The sequence below is a fragment of the Taudactylus pleione genome, unplaced genomic scaffold (genome assembly GCF_031769625.1).
Source record: "Taudactylus pleione unplaced genomic scaffold, aTauple2 ptg000421l, whole genome shotgun sequence".
Lineage (NCBI taxonomy): Eukaryota > Metazoa > Chordata > Amphibia > Anura > Myobatrachidae > Taudactylus > Taudactylus pleione.
This window is the reverse complement of record NW_028284823.1, coordinates 3,763,531-3,784,144: the sequence shown is the minus strand read 5'-3', so window position 1 is coordinate 3,784,144 and position 20,614 is coordinate 3,763,531. Positions and strand designations below refer to the sequence as shown.

The following is a 20,614-nucleotide window of genomic DNA, read 5'->3' as shown; positions in this document are numbered from 1 at the left end:
TCTCTCCAGGAAAGATATATGAAACACACTAATAATCTGCAAAAGGTACAGGGATGGGACTGCTCAGGACAGGGGTAAAGTTATTTTCTCTGATGAATCACCTCTCAGATTGTTTGGGGCATTTGGAAAAATGCTTGTCCGGAGAAGGAAAGGTGAGCGCTACCATCAGTCCTGTGTCATGCCAACAGTAAAGCATCCTGAGACCATTCACGTGTGATGTTGCTTCTCAGCCAAGGGAGTGGGCTCACTCACAATTTTGCCTAATTTTGCCATGAATAAAGAATGGTACCAAAACATCCTCCAAGAGCAACTTCTCCTTATAGTTTGGTGATGAACAATGCCTTTTCCAGCATGATGGAGCACCTTGCCATAAGGCAAAAGTGATAACTAAGTGGCTCGGGGAATAAAACATCGAAATTTTGGGTCCATGGCCAGGAAACTCCCCAGACCTTAATCCCATTAAGAACTTGTGGTCAATCCTCAAGAGGCGGGTGGACAAACAAAAACCCACAAATTCTGACAAACTGCAAGCATTGATTAGTCAAGAATGGGCGCCCATCAGTCAGTATGTGGCCCAGAAGTTAATGGACAGCATGCCAGGGTGAATTGCAGAGGTCTTGAAAAAGAAGGGTCATCACTGCAAGTATTGACTCTTTGCATAAACTTAATGTAATTGTCAATAAAAGCCTTATGAAATGCTTGTAATGTTACTTTAGTATACCATAGTAACATCTGACAAAAAGGTCTAAAAACACTGAAGCAGCAAACTTTGTGAAAACCAATACTTGTATCATTCTCAAAACTTTTGGCCATGGCTGTACTGTGTGGGTTTGGTGCATGCTTACTAGGCAAAATATTGCTTGACTGTGCCTAAGGGCGCTGGCTCCTGAGGGGCGCCATTGAGGTGACTGAGGTCACCAGCAGACATAATTTTACTACTTAGTACTGACAGCAGAAGCAGATTATATAGACAGCTGCTGCACCTTTCTCCTGCTCTTCTATTCCTATATAACATGTCTGGCTGGTTCAGCATTGCAGGCAGGTAGCAGTGTCCGTCCTCTTCCCCTCTTTGCAGGTACACAGGTGACCTGGGGTATTTATAAACATTTGTGGTATATTCAGCCCAAACTAGTCAGACACTTTCTGGGGCAACTCACACAACATGTGGAATAGTATTTTTACAGAGGTTGCTTTGAACATTGGATGGATCATAACTTCATGATCTATTATTCAATTTGAACTATGGTGCTGATGCAGTATTGAATGTACACCTGTTTAGCATATGTTGTATGAATTTACGCTATGCATGCTCAGAAAATGAGCATGTACAAAATTGGCTGTGCACAGTCATCTGTACTTTGGTCCCTTACTTTCTAAGAGGTGGAACTGGGAGTGTGCCTAGGGGGCCAAGAAACCTTGCACCAGCCCTGGGCCCAATATTACTATTATTATTTATTTATATGGCACCACAAGTGTTCTGCAGCACCTTACAGAGTACATAAACAGATAAGTGACCAGTGACTACAGTACAATACTGTACATGGATAATATACATTGCTACATTAGCGACGATAACACCCAAATAGCAACAGCATAAGCAACCAAGCATTAGATGCCCTCATGGGGAGAGAGGAATAGATGAAAATAAAGTAAAGAGAAGCACAAGAGGGTAGAGGGCCCTGCTCGTAAGAGCTTACATTCCACTATGTTGTTGTTGTGAATTTAAAAGTATAGTATTTTTGATGCATTTTACAAAACAGTGAATCTAAATGTACTGCTCTATCCAATTGGATAGAACCAGGCAAAACAGGTTGATGTTGCCTACTAAAAGACTGCGGGGTAAATTTTCTAGAGTGAGAGTTTTTAGAAGTGGAGATGTTGCCCATAGCAACCAATCAGATTCTTGCTATTATTTTCTAGAAGGTGCTAGTTAAATGTTAAGTAGAATTTGATTGGTTGCTATGGGCAACATCTACACTTCTAAAAACTCTCACTTTAGTAACTTTACCCCTGCTACTTTACACATAGGGCAGTCTTGCAGGGGACCCATTAAATTTACCCCATGATGTCAACAGTTTAGCCATGTCAGCATCATTATCAACATTCTAGTGTAGACGTTATAAATGTCGACCTTATTACTACATACTGCACGGGCGTCCCCTGGACCTATCACCACAAAACCTTCTGATTATGCAACGCACAGTAACAGTACATTCTACATAGAAACTATACTCCTTATTACTATGGCTGTAAACTTTTGGTCTATCCCTAATGCACAATACACCCCACGTCCTAAGCTGATGTAATGTCCCTGATCCATGCGTCCGTGTTATGTCCCCTGGCATCACTGCATGTGATCAGCACTAGATGCTTCTGCCTTTTTGCAACGAGTTCTCTCTGCGTCTACCCTGCACCACCTCTCCCAGCACCCCTCTGGCTGGGGAGATACTGGGGCTGCCCCTTCCCCGGCTATGACCAATGGCACTGTGCCATCAGGGCGGCCCCAGCATGGCAAGTGTTGTGCTCACGTTTGCAGCCAATGAGCAGTCTGGGGCCGGCTTTCTGCTACACAATATATGTGCAGGGATATTTGTCTAACCTCAGCTCAGTCAGACCTGACACATGGGAGCTTCTCACTAACACCCAGCAACCAACCAGCCACACAAGCAGCACCCACAGATCCCTGGACTAGCAGCAGGACCACCCATCTCCATTCTAACTGATTCAGGTAACATGAACCCTATGGAGACCAGAATGTTTCTACAGCAGTAGTGCCGGGCACATGATAGCTTGTTTTCATATGTACTTGAAATCTTAAATTATTGTCCTATTGTTTATTTGCTGTGTGTCACTTGTTTATTGTACAGTGATTGGCTGCTGTCAGACATCTACCTTCACCTGTCTCTGGCTGTCACTTACCTGTCTCTGGCTGTCATTTACCTGTCTCTGGCTGTCAGTTAACTATCTCTGGCTGTCAGTTACCTATCTCTGGCTGTCAGTCAGCTGTCTCTGGCTGTCACTTACCTGTCTCTGGCTGTCACTTACCTGTCTCTGGCTGTCACTTACCTATCTCTGGCTGTCACCTGTCTCTGGCTGTCAGTTACCTATCTCTGGCTGTCAGTTACCTGTCTCTGGCTGTCACTTACCTGTCTTTGGCTGTCAGTTACCTATCTCTGGCTGTCACTTACCTGTCTCTGGCTGTCAGTCAGCTGTCTCTGGCTGTCACTTACCTGTCTCTGGCTGTCACTTACCTATCTCTGGCTGTCACTTACCTGTCTCTGGCTGTCAGTTACCTGTCTCTGGCTGTCAGTTACCCGTCTCTGGCTGTCATTTACCTGTCTCTGGCTGTCAGTTACCTGTCTCTGGCTGTCACTTACCTGTCTCTGGCTGTCACTTACCTATCTCTGGCTGTCAGTTACCTGTCTCTGGCTGTCACTTACCTGTCTCTGGCTGTCACTTACCTGTCTCTGGCTGTCACTTACCTGTGAGCCTCCCTAACCAGTGATTGTGTTATGGCAAAAAGAAAACAAAAATGGCAAAATTGGTGACTGGGGATTAAAGTGAAGTTATAGGTTGTAATTCCTGATGCCTAACTGATACTGTATACTAATACTGTGCCAGTGCAGTGTGCTATTCTTATATATACTATTCCTGCTATTCTCATACAGTGCATAGTAATTAACAGTGATATTTTGATATAAATAGTAAACATATACAGTACATTGTTATTCATGATGGAAGACTATTGGATACATTATGAGACAATGGTGCTTAACCATTTCTCACCTGTCTGCCATTTGTGCCATTCTGACTGGAAAAGCAAGTTACAGTACATAATAGCCAGGCTGTGTATTTTGTGCACTATTGTGATTTAGGCTGTTGTTTTGTTACTTGCCTGCATTCCATTTGCTGTTATTTTTGCAGTAGTGTTGTTATTTAGTGTCAGTCTGTGAATGTATCTGTATACAGTAGGTGTTTGGTACGTTACATCCATGTTTTTCACACAGTGTGTACTGTACAGCATCAACCACCCATGTGATATGCAGGCGTTACTATCTATGTGTTTTGTTCTGTGTATTATAGTCTCTGCCTATTCTGTGCAATGTATATATGCCACAGCTATATGTCTGCATGTATATACAGTGTGTATATGGTATTCTTGTCTTTATTCAGGCTATTCATATTTTTATTGTACAACTGTTGTTTTTTGTTACTGTACCTACTGTGTTTGCTTGCATGTGTTTCTATGGAGTGTATCTCCCTAAGGAAACGTTCAGCTGCTTCTATCAGTTGTAATTCGCCAGAGGTGGGGGCAGCCATTTTGAGTGGTGTTTTTCTTATATTTAGGTTTAGGTAAGCTCAGGGTAAGTGGCTAATGCCCAGATACTCTGCTTGTGTTCTATGAGTGTTCTCTATTTATTTGTATAATAATGAAATAATTAGGAAAGAAGAACACAACATTTTACATGTTTGTGCTGTTCTAATACTAGAATTTGATGGCAAAACTGGTGGTCGAATGGCTCCTTTAGCAGTTGGGTAACTTCCTTCAAAATCCAGTGTGACAGCCTCCATCCTTAGGACTACAACTTCTTATCTGCAGTAAATAAGGGTGATGGGTGTTGTAGTTACTAAAGCTTGATACATTGGTATTGGTTCTGGATGGAACGCAAACATTTTTTTAGTTATTTTAAATCAGGATTCCTATACTACTGTGATTTTGTGGTCCGGACACCCTGGATGCAGTATATGACAACACAGCCAAGTATAGCTATGCTTTACAGTTCTGAAAATGGTGCATTATTTGCTGCATTAAATAACTGGAGGTTCAAACATTTTTTAAGGCACTTATTTCTTACAATTAAATGACACAGTGGTAGTTGCCCTGTTAATACTATAAGATGTTTCTTGTACACCGGTCCCATTGTTACATAATAGATTCAATACAAAACAATAACAAAGAAATTCATTATAGATATATCCTATGTCCTAATAATCAGGGCTGTGATTAGGGGTGACATCGTACTAGACAGGTATTGTAAGCAAATGTACCCTTAATTATTAATTTGGCATCCAATGTGCTCATCCATGCTCCACTATACAAAATCCATAATATTTTCACCGGACAAAATAAGTAGTTTGTAAATAGAGTTAAAAGGAAAAGAAAAGCAATGAATTTAATACAATTTGGGTAACAATCTATTTCTTAAAGCTGTATTGACATACAGAGCCAGATTAACGACAGGACGGCCAGGGATGTCATTCAGAGGCCCCCACATACTAGGGGTCCCCCACATAGCTACATCACCAGCATGGAGGCACTCTGGGTTCACTATGTATACAGACTGGGGTTTCTGTGTGGAATTATGTGTACTGGGGGCACTACAGTGTGTATGACACATTTGTGGTCCTGGGACTTTTGACACATTATATTTTTGAAAAAAAAACATCACCAGCATTTTTTATTGACTGTTTTATTGGTAGCCCCCCTCGCAAGTTAGTTGCTTTGGGATCCTCGTCAATGTTAATCTGGCCTCACTGAAATTTTAAGGTGACATTAGGAATATGAGATCTAATGGTGAGCGTTGTCTGCACAGTGAAATAATTTTAGCTTGCCCAATGCAGAAAAAAAAAACATTTGTGTATATATTCTGCGTACATGCAAAAACGGCCTCACTATCATTATTCTCTATCAGAGCTGGGGATTGTTCAGCTATAATGAATTCCACATTGCTTTTTCTCGGCCATTCCCACATGAGCCTCATGTATTGTTCTTACAGAATTCATGTTTTTCAGCCCGTCAAACAGTCAGAATACTAATACTCAACTTAACTACTTGTGTGCTCTCTTCTGTGCAGTTCCTCATTATACTGCAGTCATGGCGACTTCAGCCAGCTCACAGCTCAGCAAGGCGGTGAAACAGATATACCTGGATCTGCCTCAGTCAGAGAAAGTCCAGGCTATGTACATATGGATTGATGGAACAGGAGAAGGTCTACGCTGCAAGACACGAACCCTGGACTCTGAACCCAAGACTATTGAAGGTGTGCATGCCACCTTGCAAACAAGTTTTGCCCCAAAGAATTTGTGTAGCATGTCCTAGGGTTTATTCATAGACATAGCCACAGCATTGATGGCAGTGATTTCAAAATGATTTGCACACATTGATCTACTTTAGAGGTAGAAAACTTTATTCACTCATTCTACCATTACAGTGATCACAATCCTCCACTAGTTACTGATACATAGTCTGATTTAGCAGTCACAGCTGAGATTACGCACAGAACGCAGTTGCAAATATATGACAATCCTTCCATACCCGAGCATAGGGGCGCCAACTGCTGCCTTCTCATATCCGTCCGACAACGTGCAACAGCGTAAACATCGGTACATTTGACGCACATCGGGCAGTCACACAGCATATAAGTCAAGTCTGGCCAGCCGCAAACACAGCAGTTCTCCAGGCACGCAGAGAGGTCTCATGCTGCAAAGGAGATCGCAATGGCTAATATATCCACGCCCATGAAATGGCATTTAAACAGACACGCCTGCGTTTTTCTAACCACTCCCCTGTTACTACCCCAAACGCTGACTACCTGTCACTCACTTTGCGAATTGTTCCTCTGTACGAATGTAATCACAGTGCAAATTGCTGCATGTGCGCAGTGCATTGTTCACATGTGCGCAGTGCATTGTTCACAAGTGCGCAGTAGCAAACAATCGCTGTATCTGCAAAAATATCGGCAATACATCCACTGCTGAATCCGGCCCACCGATGGTATGTGACGGAAGTTTATTTTAAATTCACTGCACTGAAATGGCTGTATTGTATATTTCTAGTTCTGTATTGCAACAATTAAACAGCATTACAATATAAATGACACAAAAACAATCTAAAAACAGATACAGTAAATACAATACAAATATGGTTTTTAATTCAACAATTGGGGGGAGCATTTGCATGACCCGATCTACAATATGGCTCTAATCTTGTGCAGATCTGCCCGAGTGGAATTTTGATGGTTCTAGCACATATCAATCAGAAGGATCAAACAGTGACATGTTCTTGATACCGGTGTCCATGTTTAAGGACCCATTCCGGAAAAACCCCAACAAGCTGGTGTTTTGCGAGGTGATGAAATACAACAAAACTACAGCAGGTGAGTCAGCATTTTTTCCAGTGATCAGCATTGGGGACGAAACAGATTTGTGATACTGATTTGTATTATTGTTCTTTAATTAGATTTTATTAAACTGTAACATTGTATAATGTACTTCTAGCTTCGTACTGGCCCAATGATCTCTGTCCCGAAATAACATACAAATGTGTCCTTATGCACCGAGTCTCAATTTGCCATACGCCTGGTGCAAGTGAGCTGCGCCAAGCGATGTAGCGTAGAAACCTTTTCTTTGAACTTGCGTCTTACTCGCACAGCAGATGCAGCAAAATACTGTTCAAATTGTACTAGAGACGCAGGGATGCGACTTTAGCTGCACAGAAATTGGTTTTCAATTTGTACAAAGTCGCAGATGAAGTACATCGGACCTTGATGTGAAAATAAAACTGTGGCCGTAGCACGGGTGTAACTAGGTATTTCAAGGCCTCATAGCAAAAGTTTGTAAGGGCCCCTATGTACCACCCAATGGTGAAAAATGTATATAACACACGTAACTCTGACATGGAAGATGGGTCCTCCTTTATCTCTGGGCCCCATGGCAGCTGTACCCCTTGCACCTATGGTAGTTACTCTCATGGCTTGCAGCATTGTAGCACTTTGTATACAGATTCAGACTCATATACACAGATGTACAAGTGTCGCATATTACATTAATCAGTGCAGTCTCGTGAAGTGGTTTATTATTTATTTATTATTTACTTTATTCTAACGTGAGATTCTCTATCGCTATAATTATTATCGTATACTTGTAAGACTCCACGTTGCAAGTGGCAGCGGGCAGCGGAGATAACAGGACATTCGATGTAGGCAAAATGAATGCAGACATGGAAATGAAGGGTAGGAAGGACTCTACTCCTGAGAGAGCATATATTCTTATTGGAAGAGCCAGTGAGTGTGGCTGTCAAACACAGGGTAAAATATAGCTGCCTAGTATTTCTGTCCTAAATGCAAAAGCAAGAACTATTTTCCCTGCATGCAAAACAAACTGCATTTGCATCCCATGTACAGTACATATTTCATCATGCTCTGTCCAGGTGCAAATGCTCACCCTCTACCTGGATTTGCTCCTCACTCTAAATGAGGCCCTTCGTGCGTGACTAAGTGCATACCTAATCTTCAGCTGTTGTTGAACCAGAACTCCCAGCATGCTCTTTTTCCACTACACTCTGTAATATATTGAAAGACAAGAAGAGTTTTACAGCTTTATCAGTTAAATTAGGACAGCTGGCATGCCAGATTGCTGTGTGCCACATATAGAAAAGTCACAGTCCTCTCAGTACGTAACAGATGGACCTTGCAAACCATGGACCTTGCAAACCATGAAGGTGGAAGAGTATTTTAATAGAATTTGGTGTAAGCAAAGTGAAAATGTGTAATTCTAAATTATTTAAATCGTTTCCCATATCCAAAATGCTTGGGACCAGGGGTATTTTCGATATCAGAATTTTCCGTATTATGGAATATTTGCATAATATAATGAAATTTCTTGGGATTGGGACACAAATCTAAGCCCAGAATGCATTTATGTTCTATATACATCTTATATACACAGCCTGCAGGTAATTTATACAATATTTTCAAAAATGTTGTGGCTCAAGCAAAGTTTGTGAACATACATGAAATTCATTTATATTTCATATACACCTTATACACAAAGCCTGAAGGTAATTGTATACAATATGTTTAATAATATGTGCTTTAAATTAGGTTTATGTACATTAAACATCAAAAAGCAAAGTTTTAACTATCTTAGTCATGCTAAAAAAATTCCGTATTTCGGAATATTTGGATATGGGAGACTCAACCTGTACTAGGTTAGGGGTAGTAAGTTTGTATATGATAACTGATGATGACTTACTTAAAGGCAAAGCTTGAATCAATGAAGATCCATAAATAATGTTCTAGGGCTAATTAATGTTCTATTCATTTGTTTATTTATGCAGGACTGTTTAGTTTAACACATCTGAGCTAATGTACATAATAGTTATCTGTAGAAATCCTGCACACTAAGGTGTCACATTTACTACACAGCTCCGCTCCATAGAAGATTACAGTTACTTATCCAATAATGACAATAGGGGAACTGTACTAAGCCTTGGAGAGAGATAAAATACCAACCAATCAGCTCCTAACTGTCATTTTTCAAACACAGTCTGCAACATGGCAGTTAGGAGCTGATTGGCTGGTACATTATCTCTCTGCTATATCCCTCTCTAAGGCTTGGTACATCTCCCCCAATATTACTAACAAATGCAAACAGAGACATTAAAGTTATTGTAAATGTAAAGTAAACATCAAACAATTTATTAAGAGACTGAGGGGTAAATTTACTAAAGTGAGAGTTTTTAGAAGTGGAGATGTTGCCCATAGCAACCAATCAGATTCTAGCTATTATCTTCTAGAAGGTGCTAGTTAAATGTTAAGTAGACATTTAACTAGCACCTTCTAGAAGATAATCTCTAGAATCTGATTGGTTGCTATGGGCAACATCTCCACTTCTAAAAACTCTCACTTTAGTAAATGTACCCTAAATGTTCTCAGGAGATAGAGCATACACTCTAAACGAAACAAAGTCATCAGACAAAAAAAAAATCATAATTTTTAGTCATAGAAACAGAAATCAGCAATTTTTAATGAGTTCTAAGTGGGAATGAGGAAACAACAATCCAAAGTGAAATCTCCCTTTTACAGTAGCGCACAGTTCCTCTGGCATCACACAGGTGTTAAACAGTACAGTACTGTAGTAAATTACAGAGCAAGCTGTCACTCCAACACAAACATAGATAGCCCTTGCTGTGTTTATTTCTGTAGCGTAGTGGTTTCCTCAGAAGGGATCGGTTCTGTGGGGAAACGTGTCTAGGAACTTTTTTCTGTGGAGAAACGTGTCTAGCTGGGAGCTTTCTCTATGTGGCTTTACCCAACTTTGTGCTGCGAGAGACTGATCACCGCAGCTACAGAACGCTGAATTCTTATCAAATGATGACACTGAGTTTTATTCCCCCTCCATATATAGCAGAAGAATGTTTAAGTGTCCCTTAGTACACCTGTTACAGACGGCTTTCTACTATTGGCTCATCCTACAATCTATTACTGCAGATTCTCTGTCATATGTTTGTAGTGTGGAAGGAACAATAATTCTGACTATCGCAGGGGCGGCTTGACCGCACATTTTTACACCTGTACCGGAGTAACTGTGTGTTATTATTAGTAAGGAGCGATGTTTTTGTTTACTAGTTAGCAGCCCGTCAAAGTGATGGGACATTGTCTCGGCCACGGAAAGTCCCATGTGAGCACTGAAACAGGTCGCTTTTTGGTCATTGTTGCACGGGGATGGGGGGGTTTTGTTTCTGCGAGTAGAAATATCATCGCCAGCGGCTGTGCGCTCCTGAATGGAGCAACAATTGAATTACTCCATAGGGCACCATCTAGTGGTCGCCAGCATGCAACACATTCAAATTACCTCCATAGATGTGAGGAGCAGCGTCAGCCATATATATATATATATATATATATATATATATATTATTATTTATTTATTTATATAGATTGCTGATATCTCATTCCCACTTAGGACTCATTAAAGATTGCTGCTCTTACTGCACATTCTGTTTTATATGCTGAACTCATAATATATATTTGTCATTGTACTGTATAGCCTAAAGGCGCACATCCACTAGGCGATATTAATGTGCGATTGCACGATTACGAAAACGTAGTTGTGCAATCGCTCATTAATCGTGCACAAATCGTGCACTATAATGTCGTAAACGACCATCGATGCGCACTCCCGCTGGTCGTTTCCGACATCAATAATCACCCGAACATGCTGGTCAATCTGCCGATAACGACAGATTCGTCATGTTCGAGGATGATGTAGGCACTGCAGGCAATGGGGAACGATGGTACGATTACAATGTTATAATCGTACTGTCTTTTCCTAGTCACCTAGTGGATGTGCAGCTTAAGTTATAGTCTATGTCCTGGGAGCATTTAGTGTCTTATTTGTTTATTGTTTAATAAATGTTTATTTTACATTTAAATGTAAATTCTCTATTTACTTTTGTTAACACGTGCAGCTTCAGGGGCTATTGCTGAGTCATGTCACCAGAAGCTGTGTTTAATTGTATTTTGTATATATATATTAATTTACAGCAATTTTTTTAATTAAAAGAAACGAACTCTTATTAGAGTCACTTTATCAATTTATGCTATTTGCATGGTTGAGATCGTGTCCAGATGCAGCAAAACTGTTGTGTGCTCATGACCTGGGTGTTTTGAGAACTTAGAATACCCCAATTTACTTTACTTTTTCACTGTCTTTGCTTTGTTAATACACCATTGAATAGTACATTAATACAGGGGTTGGAAACATAAGCATTTTTTTTCCATCAGTTATTTTAAGTTCTTTTTAGAAAAGCAGAAATAAAAAACAAGAGTTCTCTTTTGTCCTTGGATGAGGCCATATGTTTTTTTGTACAGTTTTGAAGCACATGAAATACTGAAAGAATGCAATGTGGCATGTTATGCTTGTTTATGATGCAGCACATTTTATGAGAGTTTTCTTTTTTTGCTTTAGTAATAGATATTTTCTTTTCTGTGCTGTTTATTTTCAATGTGAGAAAAAGGAAAACATAAAAAAGGAGCAATAAAAACACAAATATAGGCCTAAGGGGGTCATTCAGACCCACTCGCGAGCGGCAGTACGCTCGCAAGTGGGTCGATGTTCCCCACTGCGCATGCGCACGACGGAGGGAGCTCCGTCGTGCGCATGCGCGAGACCCGGCGAGCGAAGGACTTTCCTTCGCTCTGAGTCTCGCATCAAAGGGGGCGTGCTGTCGATGTTGATTGACAGCAAGCCCCCTTTGGTGGGCGTGCCGGGGGCGTGCCTGCCAGACGGAGGCGTTACTATGGGAACGCCTACCGTCTGAAGCCAGCCCCACTGACATCACTAGTGATGTCAGTGGGAGTGATTTTGGCTCTGATAGAGCCAAAATCACTCCAGGGCTTGCGGTTGAGAAACCCGACCACAGGGTTTCACTCGCAAGTCCGATGGTCGCGATGGTCAAGACCATCGCGACCATCTTGTTGGACGCTCGTATATGCTGTGGGTGGTGACCCACAGCTAATCGAGCGTCCTGGAGGACGCTCCATTTTAATGGAGGTGGGCCCTGATTCAGAGCGAGCGCTCTGGTCAGAGCGTCCGGCTCTGAATCAGGGCCTAAGTGCTTGCTCTTAAAACTAAATATAAAAAAAATAAATAGCAAAGATAAAAATTTTGACAAAAATAAAGTATTGAAAATTGAATGAGGGCATAGTGCATTTCTTTTCTCAATCTACATTTTTTTTAGTCTGTTGCTTTGGGAAATGTCCTTCAAAATCTTGAAATAATACAGTGATTAACTACTGGTTGCGTGCAGTTTCTGCTACAACTAGCTTTCTCAGATGATTGTACTAGTGGGTTTTCCAGACATGTCAATATGTGCAATCTATTTCATACTCCTGACACCCTGAGATAGTTTAAGAAATGATCATACATGTGTTTATAAATTATTACTGGCTACATAGAAATGACAAACATCAAAACTGGACCCCTGCTATAACACCTGACCTTTCTATCTGTAGAATCAAACCTACGACACAAATGTAAACAGATTATGGACATGGTGGCAAATGAACACCCATGGTTTGGGATGGAACAAGAATATACATTGCTTGCGATGGATGGACATCCATTTGGCTGGCCCTCCAATGGCTTCCCAGGACCTCAAGGTACTTTTAAATGTATTGTAAGGAGTTGGGTTGTTTTATACAGTATACATCAGTGTAATTGTAATTACACTCACCACTTTGCTATGGATAAGTGAAATGTAAAGTTTGCTATTATTAACATAGAATGTAGCCAATCCTGACATCTACCACCAATGAGAATATGTAGGGGGGAATTCAGTTCAGCGCAAAGGACATGATTTGACGTTCTGGAACAGCAAATCATGTTCATCTACATCGCAAGTTTTGCCTTGAATCCCATAGAGGTGAATAGGTAATCTTGCAATGTAGAGACTATCATGCTGTAACTGGCTGATATCTACACAGTCTGGCATCGCAGAGATAACTGGTAGCACATTGCCAGTAATTGTACTCTCCCTGTATAGTCTTAACAACATGTCGGTGTGAATGATTGCCTGCTTTTGCCTTGTCCCGTGTTTTGTATTTATTGCCAAACCTAATAACCTCCACTTTCCTTCAGGTCCATATTATTGTGGTGTAGGATCAGATAAAGCCTATGGTCGGGATATTGTGGAGGCTCATTATAAGGCGTGTCTATATGCTGGTGTAAAAATTGCAGGAACAAATGCAGAGGTCATGCCAGCACAGGTAAGCCTGCCAAACTATTTAGGCTCTATACACAACCTGAGGGCCAATACACCAAGTAACTTTTAAGAATATGTTTTTGGGGAACAGCCTCTTATTGGGTCTCAAAACAATAAACCACTAACACTTGAAGTTCCAGAACAATGGGACACTGACACTTGAAGTCCCAGAACAATGGGCCACTGACACTTGGGTTCCAAGAACAATGGCACATTGCCTCTTGTGTTCCAACAACAATGGAACACTGCCACTTGGGATGCCAAGACAATGCCACACTACCACTTGGGGTGTCATTACAATGGCACACTTACGCTTGGGGTGTCAGTACAATGACATAGTGGATCTTGTGGTCTCAGAACATGATCACATTGACATTTAAGGTCCCAGAAAAATGGCACACTGACACTTGGAGTACCAGATCAATGACATTTGGGTGCCAGGATAATGACAGAGGCCCAGAACAATGATACTTTAGTGCCAGAACAATGACACAATGACACTTGGGTGGGAGAACAATGACACTTGGGATTGAAAAACATTTGCATGGTGAACATGAGGTCCCAGAACAAGATCACGCTGACACTTAAGGTCCCAGAACAATGGCTTATTGATATTAAAGTACGAGCTGAGAAAAAGCTAGAGCACCAAAACTCTAATGAATCAAACTCTTTTTGATGTAAGTGTTGTAATTAAATATTTGTTTCATTAACAGTGGGAGTTCCAGGTAGGTCCCTGTGAAGGGATTGACATGGGGGACCATCTCTGGATTGCTCGTTTTCTTCTGCATAGAGTATGTGAGGACTTTGGAATTGTGGTTTCATTTGACCCCAAACCCATCAGTGGAAACTGGAATGGAGCTGGCTGCCACACAAACTTTAGCACACAACGTATGCGCGAAGAAGGAGGCCTCAAGTAAGTGAAGTTGTTCAGTAAAGGGAACTTGTGAATGAAATGGCATGGGATGATGTCTGCAGGGAAAATGTGAATGGCTAAGTGAAGCAGCAAAATATGGTAACAGTGTCACAAGGCAAATTTAGTTTGTACACTCACATATGGTAGACATGGCAAAGCATTTTATTAAAGATGTTATTTTCCTTTAAAATACAAAGAAAAAGAGACTGGCGTACCTCTAGGGTTACTGGGGTCCTGAAATGAAAATAATATATTAAAAATAAGTATACGAAAATTTACAATAAGACACCAAGGAGGTGATTCTGAGTCACACACAATCTGTAAAATGCAAAGTTCACGTAGTTGATCGATTTTTTGCAACTACACTTACGCAAACATTTCTTTACGCCCCTATGACGAATGCATTACAGAGAGTGTACACTCAAGGCCACTGTTGCGATCGGGTCAGGTCAGACGGTATCAGAAATGTTGTGAAACAGTGATGGCTGTTCCTGTGTGGTGACTGGGGGGTAGCTAGAAGGGCATGCAAAAAAGGTCCATTCATTGGGCATGTTATGGTAGTGTCGTGGGCATGTCAGTGCAAGTGATTGGGTTCCCAGATCCACAGCAGCAAGCATAGGAGGCCATGGTCAGATGGAGAAAAGTTTTGATGGTGTGGCCAATGGTGGTGTATAGGGACGCACCAAACGTTTTTGCAGCGGGCAAGGATGCTAAAAGTGGGCGTCTTAGACCTTGCACATTCGGCCGAACGGATGTACACAAGAGAAGGAGTTTGTGCATAAACTCACAGATGGGTGACCTCCAATAGACGTTGCTGCGTGCAGTTTTGCGTGCAACTGAAAATCAGGCCCCAACTGTTCTCCTACTTAACGTTGCAGACTCTGATACACCACCACTAATGTTCTATTATTTTTCAATTACATTTTTGCTATTAAAACAAATATTTTCCAAAGCAAGGTACAAAAAAAGAGAGGGGATAATGTTCTGCTTTTACACTTTTGAATGAGGGAGGGTGTTGTTGGGTAATCCATACTCGTTTCCCCTTCTTGACGCTGTAAAAATATACACAAGGCTATGTTAAGGGTGTGAAAAACAGATGAGTTACCTTCAATCAATCTTTCTTACTTCTAGGTACATTGAAGAAGCTATTGATCGTCTTTCTAAGCGTCATGAATATCACATTCGAAGCTATGACCCCAAGGGGGGATCAGACAACGCACGCCGGTTGACAGGCTTCCATGAAACCTCCAACATCCATGAGTTTTCTGCAGGAGTGGCAAACCGTGGAGCAAGTATTCGCATTCCCCGCACTGTTGGGCAAGAGAAGAAAGGCTATTTTGAAGACCGCCGTCCTTCAGCCAACTGCGACCCTTATGCTGTGACAGAAGCCTTGGTTAGAACCTGCCTGCTGAATGAAACTGGAGACGAGCCTACTGAATATAAGAACTAAAGCAAAAAAGCTAGCTAATGACGGCTACTACCCCTCTACCTTTTAGCCAGTACTGTTTCGATCCTCTACACCTATGCCTAAATCATGTAATTCCATGTCTTGAAGAAGTCACCAGATAGGCATATTGTTAGTAGTGGGGTAGAGTAGGCCACTGAACTTTCTCCTTGATTTAATTTAGTCTACTCTGTGCCATACCATAACAATTGACATGTTCTTAAAGACAGCATTAGATATAGAAAGGTCTACACAAATCAAATACAGTATATATGTGAAATGCCTTAATTTTTTTAGGGCACAAGATAGAAATAAGACTGGCCTCAGCACTTTACTTCCACTGAGGCCAAATGTGAGGTCAGTTAAGAACTGTAGGTTAGATGGGTTGGGTACGGGAAGCTGATGCTCAGGATCCTGGCGGTCAAAATCCTGACGCCGGCATCCCGACAGGGTTAGGATACCGAAACCTGTCAGTTGGTATTCTAACCCTCCCCCTTTCCCTACCCCTAAACCTCCTTTCCCGGTGCCTAAATCTAACCTCCCCCCTAGTGTCTAAACCTAACATCCCCCTCCCCGCATCCTAAACCTAACCCTCCCCCCTTAGTGACGAACCCTAACCCTCCCCTGCTACTTACCTATAGGATGCTGGCAGTCAGGATGCCTGCGCTGGCATTCTGACAGGTGTCGGGATTCCGATGCTGGTATTCTAAACGCCAGCTTCCCACACTCCGGGATATTGACCACATCCCGGTTAGATTTATCAAGCATTTTAAAAAGTGGAGAAGTGGACCAGTGGAGAAGTTGCCCATAGCAATCAATCTGCTACGAGTTAGCAGTTATCAAGTACATTCTATAAAATGATAGGGAGAAGCTGATTGGTTTATATGGGTAAGTTCTCCACTTGTCCACTCTTTTTAGAAGACTTGATACATCTCCCTCTAAATTTAGTTTATGGTAACGGTGAGGGCACGAGAATGGACAATAAATCAATCTCTATAAGGATTTTGCCCCATTTTAACATCTACTAGAAAGTGTGACCAAAATATTTAAGAAAACACAGTTCTTATACTCTTGAAGCATATAGTAGAACAAACTGACATGTTCTTAGCCTTTAAATAAGGCAGAATGACATATATAGGCAAAGGGTCCAGGGCCAGAGGGAAGCTGCTTTCTGTCTCACTGTGCTCCATGATAACCACTAATAAAAGATAGGAGGGGATCTTGAATTGTCCCCTCAACTTATGCCAGGTACAAAGTCATTTGACACGTTCTAGGCTCATCCTGCTGGTCAACTGACACTGATACAAATAGAGCAGGATACAGTCTGGTCTCTCAAATGATCCAGGGGTATTTTAATGTGGTCAGGGGTCTTTGGCTGTTTTTACAGGGATGTCCCTGATCATCATAATGTCGTCATTTAGGTCCAGTCTTGTAGTATTTTTCTATTTAGATGTAAATTTTGTCTACTGAGCGAGGTGGAAGACAATATATCTATCAAGGTATTTGGAATAAAAATAATAGTACTAAAAGATGGCCAAGGCTTATGTTGGTGCTAAGCAATTAGGGTGGTGGATTGGTACAGGTATTATGGGGCTGTGAATAATGTGGTATGTGGTAATGTGCGACCCTTGATAGATCAGTGTTCTGAAGCCATCACTGGGTTTAATGCAAGAAGAATCCTGCTAATATTCTAGCGACAACCCTGAAACATGAAATTGAGACATTTTGGATTTCCAGTGGCATTAAAATGGAAACAGGACGTCAGCGTCAACTTGTAATGTTTGGAAACTTGTTACGTGCATCTTCCTTGTTATTTCATTATCCTGTTTCCTTTTTTATTTAAAGGGATCTAACTTGCCAGTCTGTGAAATTTGTTTGTCTATTTCAACTAGTACAAGATCATGTCTGGTTTATTATGAGACACATATAAAGGTTCTGGAGTAATAAGGGCTGGGCTAATATTTAACCTTTGCTCTTACGTTACATGTACTATACCACTGCCTAACGTGAACTTGATTACCAACAATAACCAGTGCTATGTGAAGAAAAATAATTTTATTTTTTTCCCCTGAATCTCAGAATGATTTATACGCACACACACAAAGTAAACAACAACTTGTCCTTGTTTGTTAATGGGTCTTGCATATTAATGGCAAGTTAGGTTTTACTGATTGTTACTCACAACTCATTCTGACATAGTTTTGTTTTTAAAATAGATTTTGTTTTTCTTTTTATAATAAAAAAAAGAAATAAATCTGGATATATGTTTAAATTTGTATTGATTTGTTCATTCCACGAGAGATTGATTTGCCTCAAATTCCAGGCAACAGTTTGAAAGGGTCCCCGATGAGTATTTATGGTTCTTGTGCGAGTAATTGCTGTTATATGCCGCACTAACGGTACCACCAAACTCGTGCATTTTTGTTCACAGCCTCATAGGGCTGCCTAGAAAAATCCATAAATCTGCGGCGAGATAGGGGCGCGAGGGGAGTGAGTTCCAATGCCGTTGCCAGGAGAATTAATTGGATTGACCCCTTTCTGTGGAATCTAAGATTATATTCTACCAGATTGGAACTGAAAGTAGCCATTTAAAATACATAAATCAAAATTGCAATATGTTGAGTTTCTCATTTTGCATAGGTATTTATATTGTTAAAATGAAAGTCTCTTTTTACAGAAATGCAAAGCACATGATGAGTTTGATTGTGGAGTTGGGTGTTTTATTATATTAAAAGTGGGATGATAATAAATAAAGCACTTTTTAATAAAGTTACACACTTAACCCATCTATGGCTCCTCAGCCCTTCACATGGGATCCACATGCATGAACCTTCTAGCTGGTAGACTGGATCTTGTAGCTCCATAGGAGCTGGTGAGCAATATCATATTGTGTTACATTATGGGGGAGATGTAGCAAATCTTCAAGAGAGATAAAGTGGAGAAGTTGCCCCTAGCACCCAATCAGCTTCCATCTGTCATTTTATAGGCTGTGCTAAATATGCTAAATAAATCATAGCTAGAACTGATTTGTTGCTATGGGCAACTTCTCCTCTTTATCTCTCTGTAATGTTTGACACATCCCCTAATGGTAGATCTACACTGACCTCAGGCAAAACAAACATAAGCCCAACAAAACAACAATCTGTGGCAGGGCAAAAACACCAAAACAAAGCTGAAAAAGTGCAAGCCCAATAAATACTGGTAGGTTAATTGGCTCTCAACAAAAATTAACCCTTATGTTTGTGTATGTGAGTGCATGTGACAGGGAATACAGGAGCTCATTCAGACATGCTCATTAGATGCATGCACTCGCTCCCAGCGTATGCAAATTCAGCTAAGTGACAGCATGGCAGGCGATCGCACAGCAAGGCATAAGCACACCCACTATGTCTTGGCGTGCGATCGCTTTGTGTATGTTGACGCCCACCAGCCAATCATAAGACGCCCACTTGTGCACGTCATCTCCTGGAAGTGTTTGTAACCATTGGTACATCGAGCACCATCGGATGCGATCGCAGCACTTAAGGTTGCCTTTACCCTGCCGCAAGCACAGCGATCACTTCAGAGCGAAATCCCAGTGATGTGTACTATGATGCTGCCTTTTAATAATGTACGCCTCTGAAATGGCGTTGAGGCGTTCAGGCAAGCCTGCGTTCGCACCTCCACTCCCCCGTTTCCAGTGGTCAGCCCCTGTCACCACCCACAAAAGGCCTCTCCTGTCAATCACTCTACTGTGTAGTCTATACGGAGTGAGCGGATGCATCCTGATCTCTCGCTTTGTTTTGTGCACACGTATTGCGATGCATACGCATGCGCAGTAAGCGACTATCGGCAGCTACGAGCTTTCGCATCATAGTGTACGGGTCTGAATCAGGCCCACAGTGTTTAAGCTCCACTGGGGAAGGGACTGATGTGAATGACTGAATCTTCTCTGTAAAATGCTGCAAAATATGTGTGCTATATAAATAACTGGTAATAAATGTCATGAATGATGTGGTTTGATTTGTAGAATATTGCTGGAAAGTGTTTGATAACATAAGTGTATTAACATTGTGTCATAACTGTTTTATTAAACAAGCATAGTTTTTAGACACTGAGCAGTGGGCCTAATTCAGAGCTGCTCGCTAGATGTGTTCGCTCGCACGCTGTGTATGCAAATTGCGTAGGCAGTGCTGCCGCACAGCATTGCATTAGCACACCCAGTATTTCTTAGACAGCGATCACATAGTGTATGCAGACACCCACCAGCCTGTCTTAAGATGCCCACTTGTGCACGTCATGTCCAGGAAGTGTATGCAACCATCGGTACATCGGGTAACATCGGATGCTATCGCAATGCTTGAGGTTGACCATACCCTGCCGCAAGCACTGCAAGCTCTTCAGTGTAAAAACAAGCCAGGTGACGTGTACTATGATGCTGTTTTATTATTATGCATACCTCTAAAACACCATTGAGATGCTCAGGCATGCCTGCGTTTGCACCTCCACTCCCCTGTTTTTAATGGCCAGCCCCTGTTACCACCTACAAACGGCTTCCCCTGTCACTCACTCTGCTGGGCTGTCTATGTGCAGCGAGCGAATGCATTGTGAACTTTCACTAAGGTATGCACATGCGCATTGAGATGCATACGCATATACACACTGCATACACATTGTATACCATCGGCAGCAGCGAGAGTGTGCATCTTAGCGAGCGGGTCTGAATGAGTTC

At 41.5% G+C, this 20,614-nt stretch overlaps 1 protein-coding gene across 1 annotated transcript; it reads left to right on the top strand.

The window, feature by feature from the left end:
• Positions 1–2,593: 2,593 nt before the first annotated feature.
• Positions 2,594–18,175, top strand: GLUL (glutamate-ammonia ligase). The gene is made up of 7 exons (XM_088447159.1): positions 2,594–2,728; positions 5,856–6,041; positions 6,996–7,157; positions 12,798–12,944; positions 13,423–13,550; positions 14,260–14,459; positions 15,591–18,175. Exons 2-7 carry the CDS (start codon positions 5,876–5,878, stop codon positions 15,907–15,909), a joined length of 1,122 nt encoding a protein of 373 aa, XP_088303285.1. The 5' UTR covers positions 2,594–2,728; positions 5,856–5,875; the 3' UTR covers positions 15,910–18,175.
• The last annotated feature ends 2,439 nt before the right edge of the window (positions 18,176–20,614 follow it).

Coding starts and splice junctions, on each gene's coding strand:
- GLUL (XM_088447159.1), top strand. CDS start 5,876: ATGGCGACTTCAGCCAGCTCACAGCTCAGCAAGGCGGTGAAACAGATA. Junction 7,158..12,797: donor ATACAACAAAACTACAGCAG/GTGAGTCAGCAT, acceptor TTCTATCTGTAG/AATCAAACCTACGACACAAA. Junction 12,945..13,422: donor TGGCTTCCCAGGACCTCAAG/GTACTTTTAAAT, acceptor ACTTTCCTTCAG/GTCCATATTATTGTGGTGTA.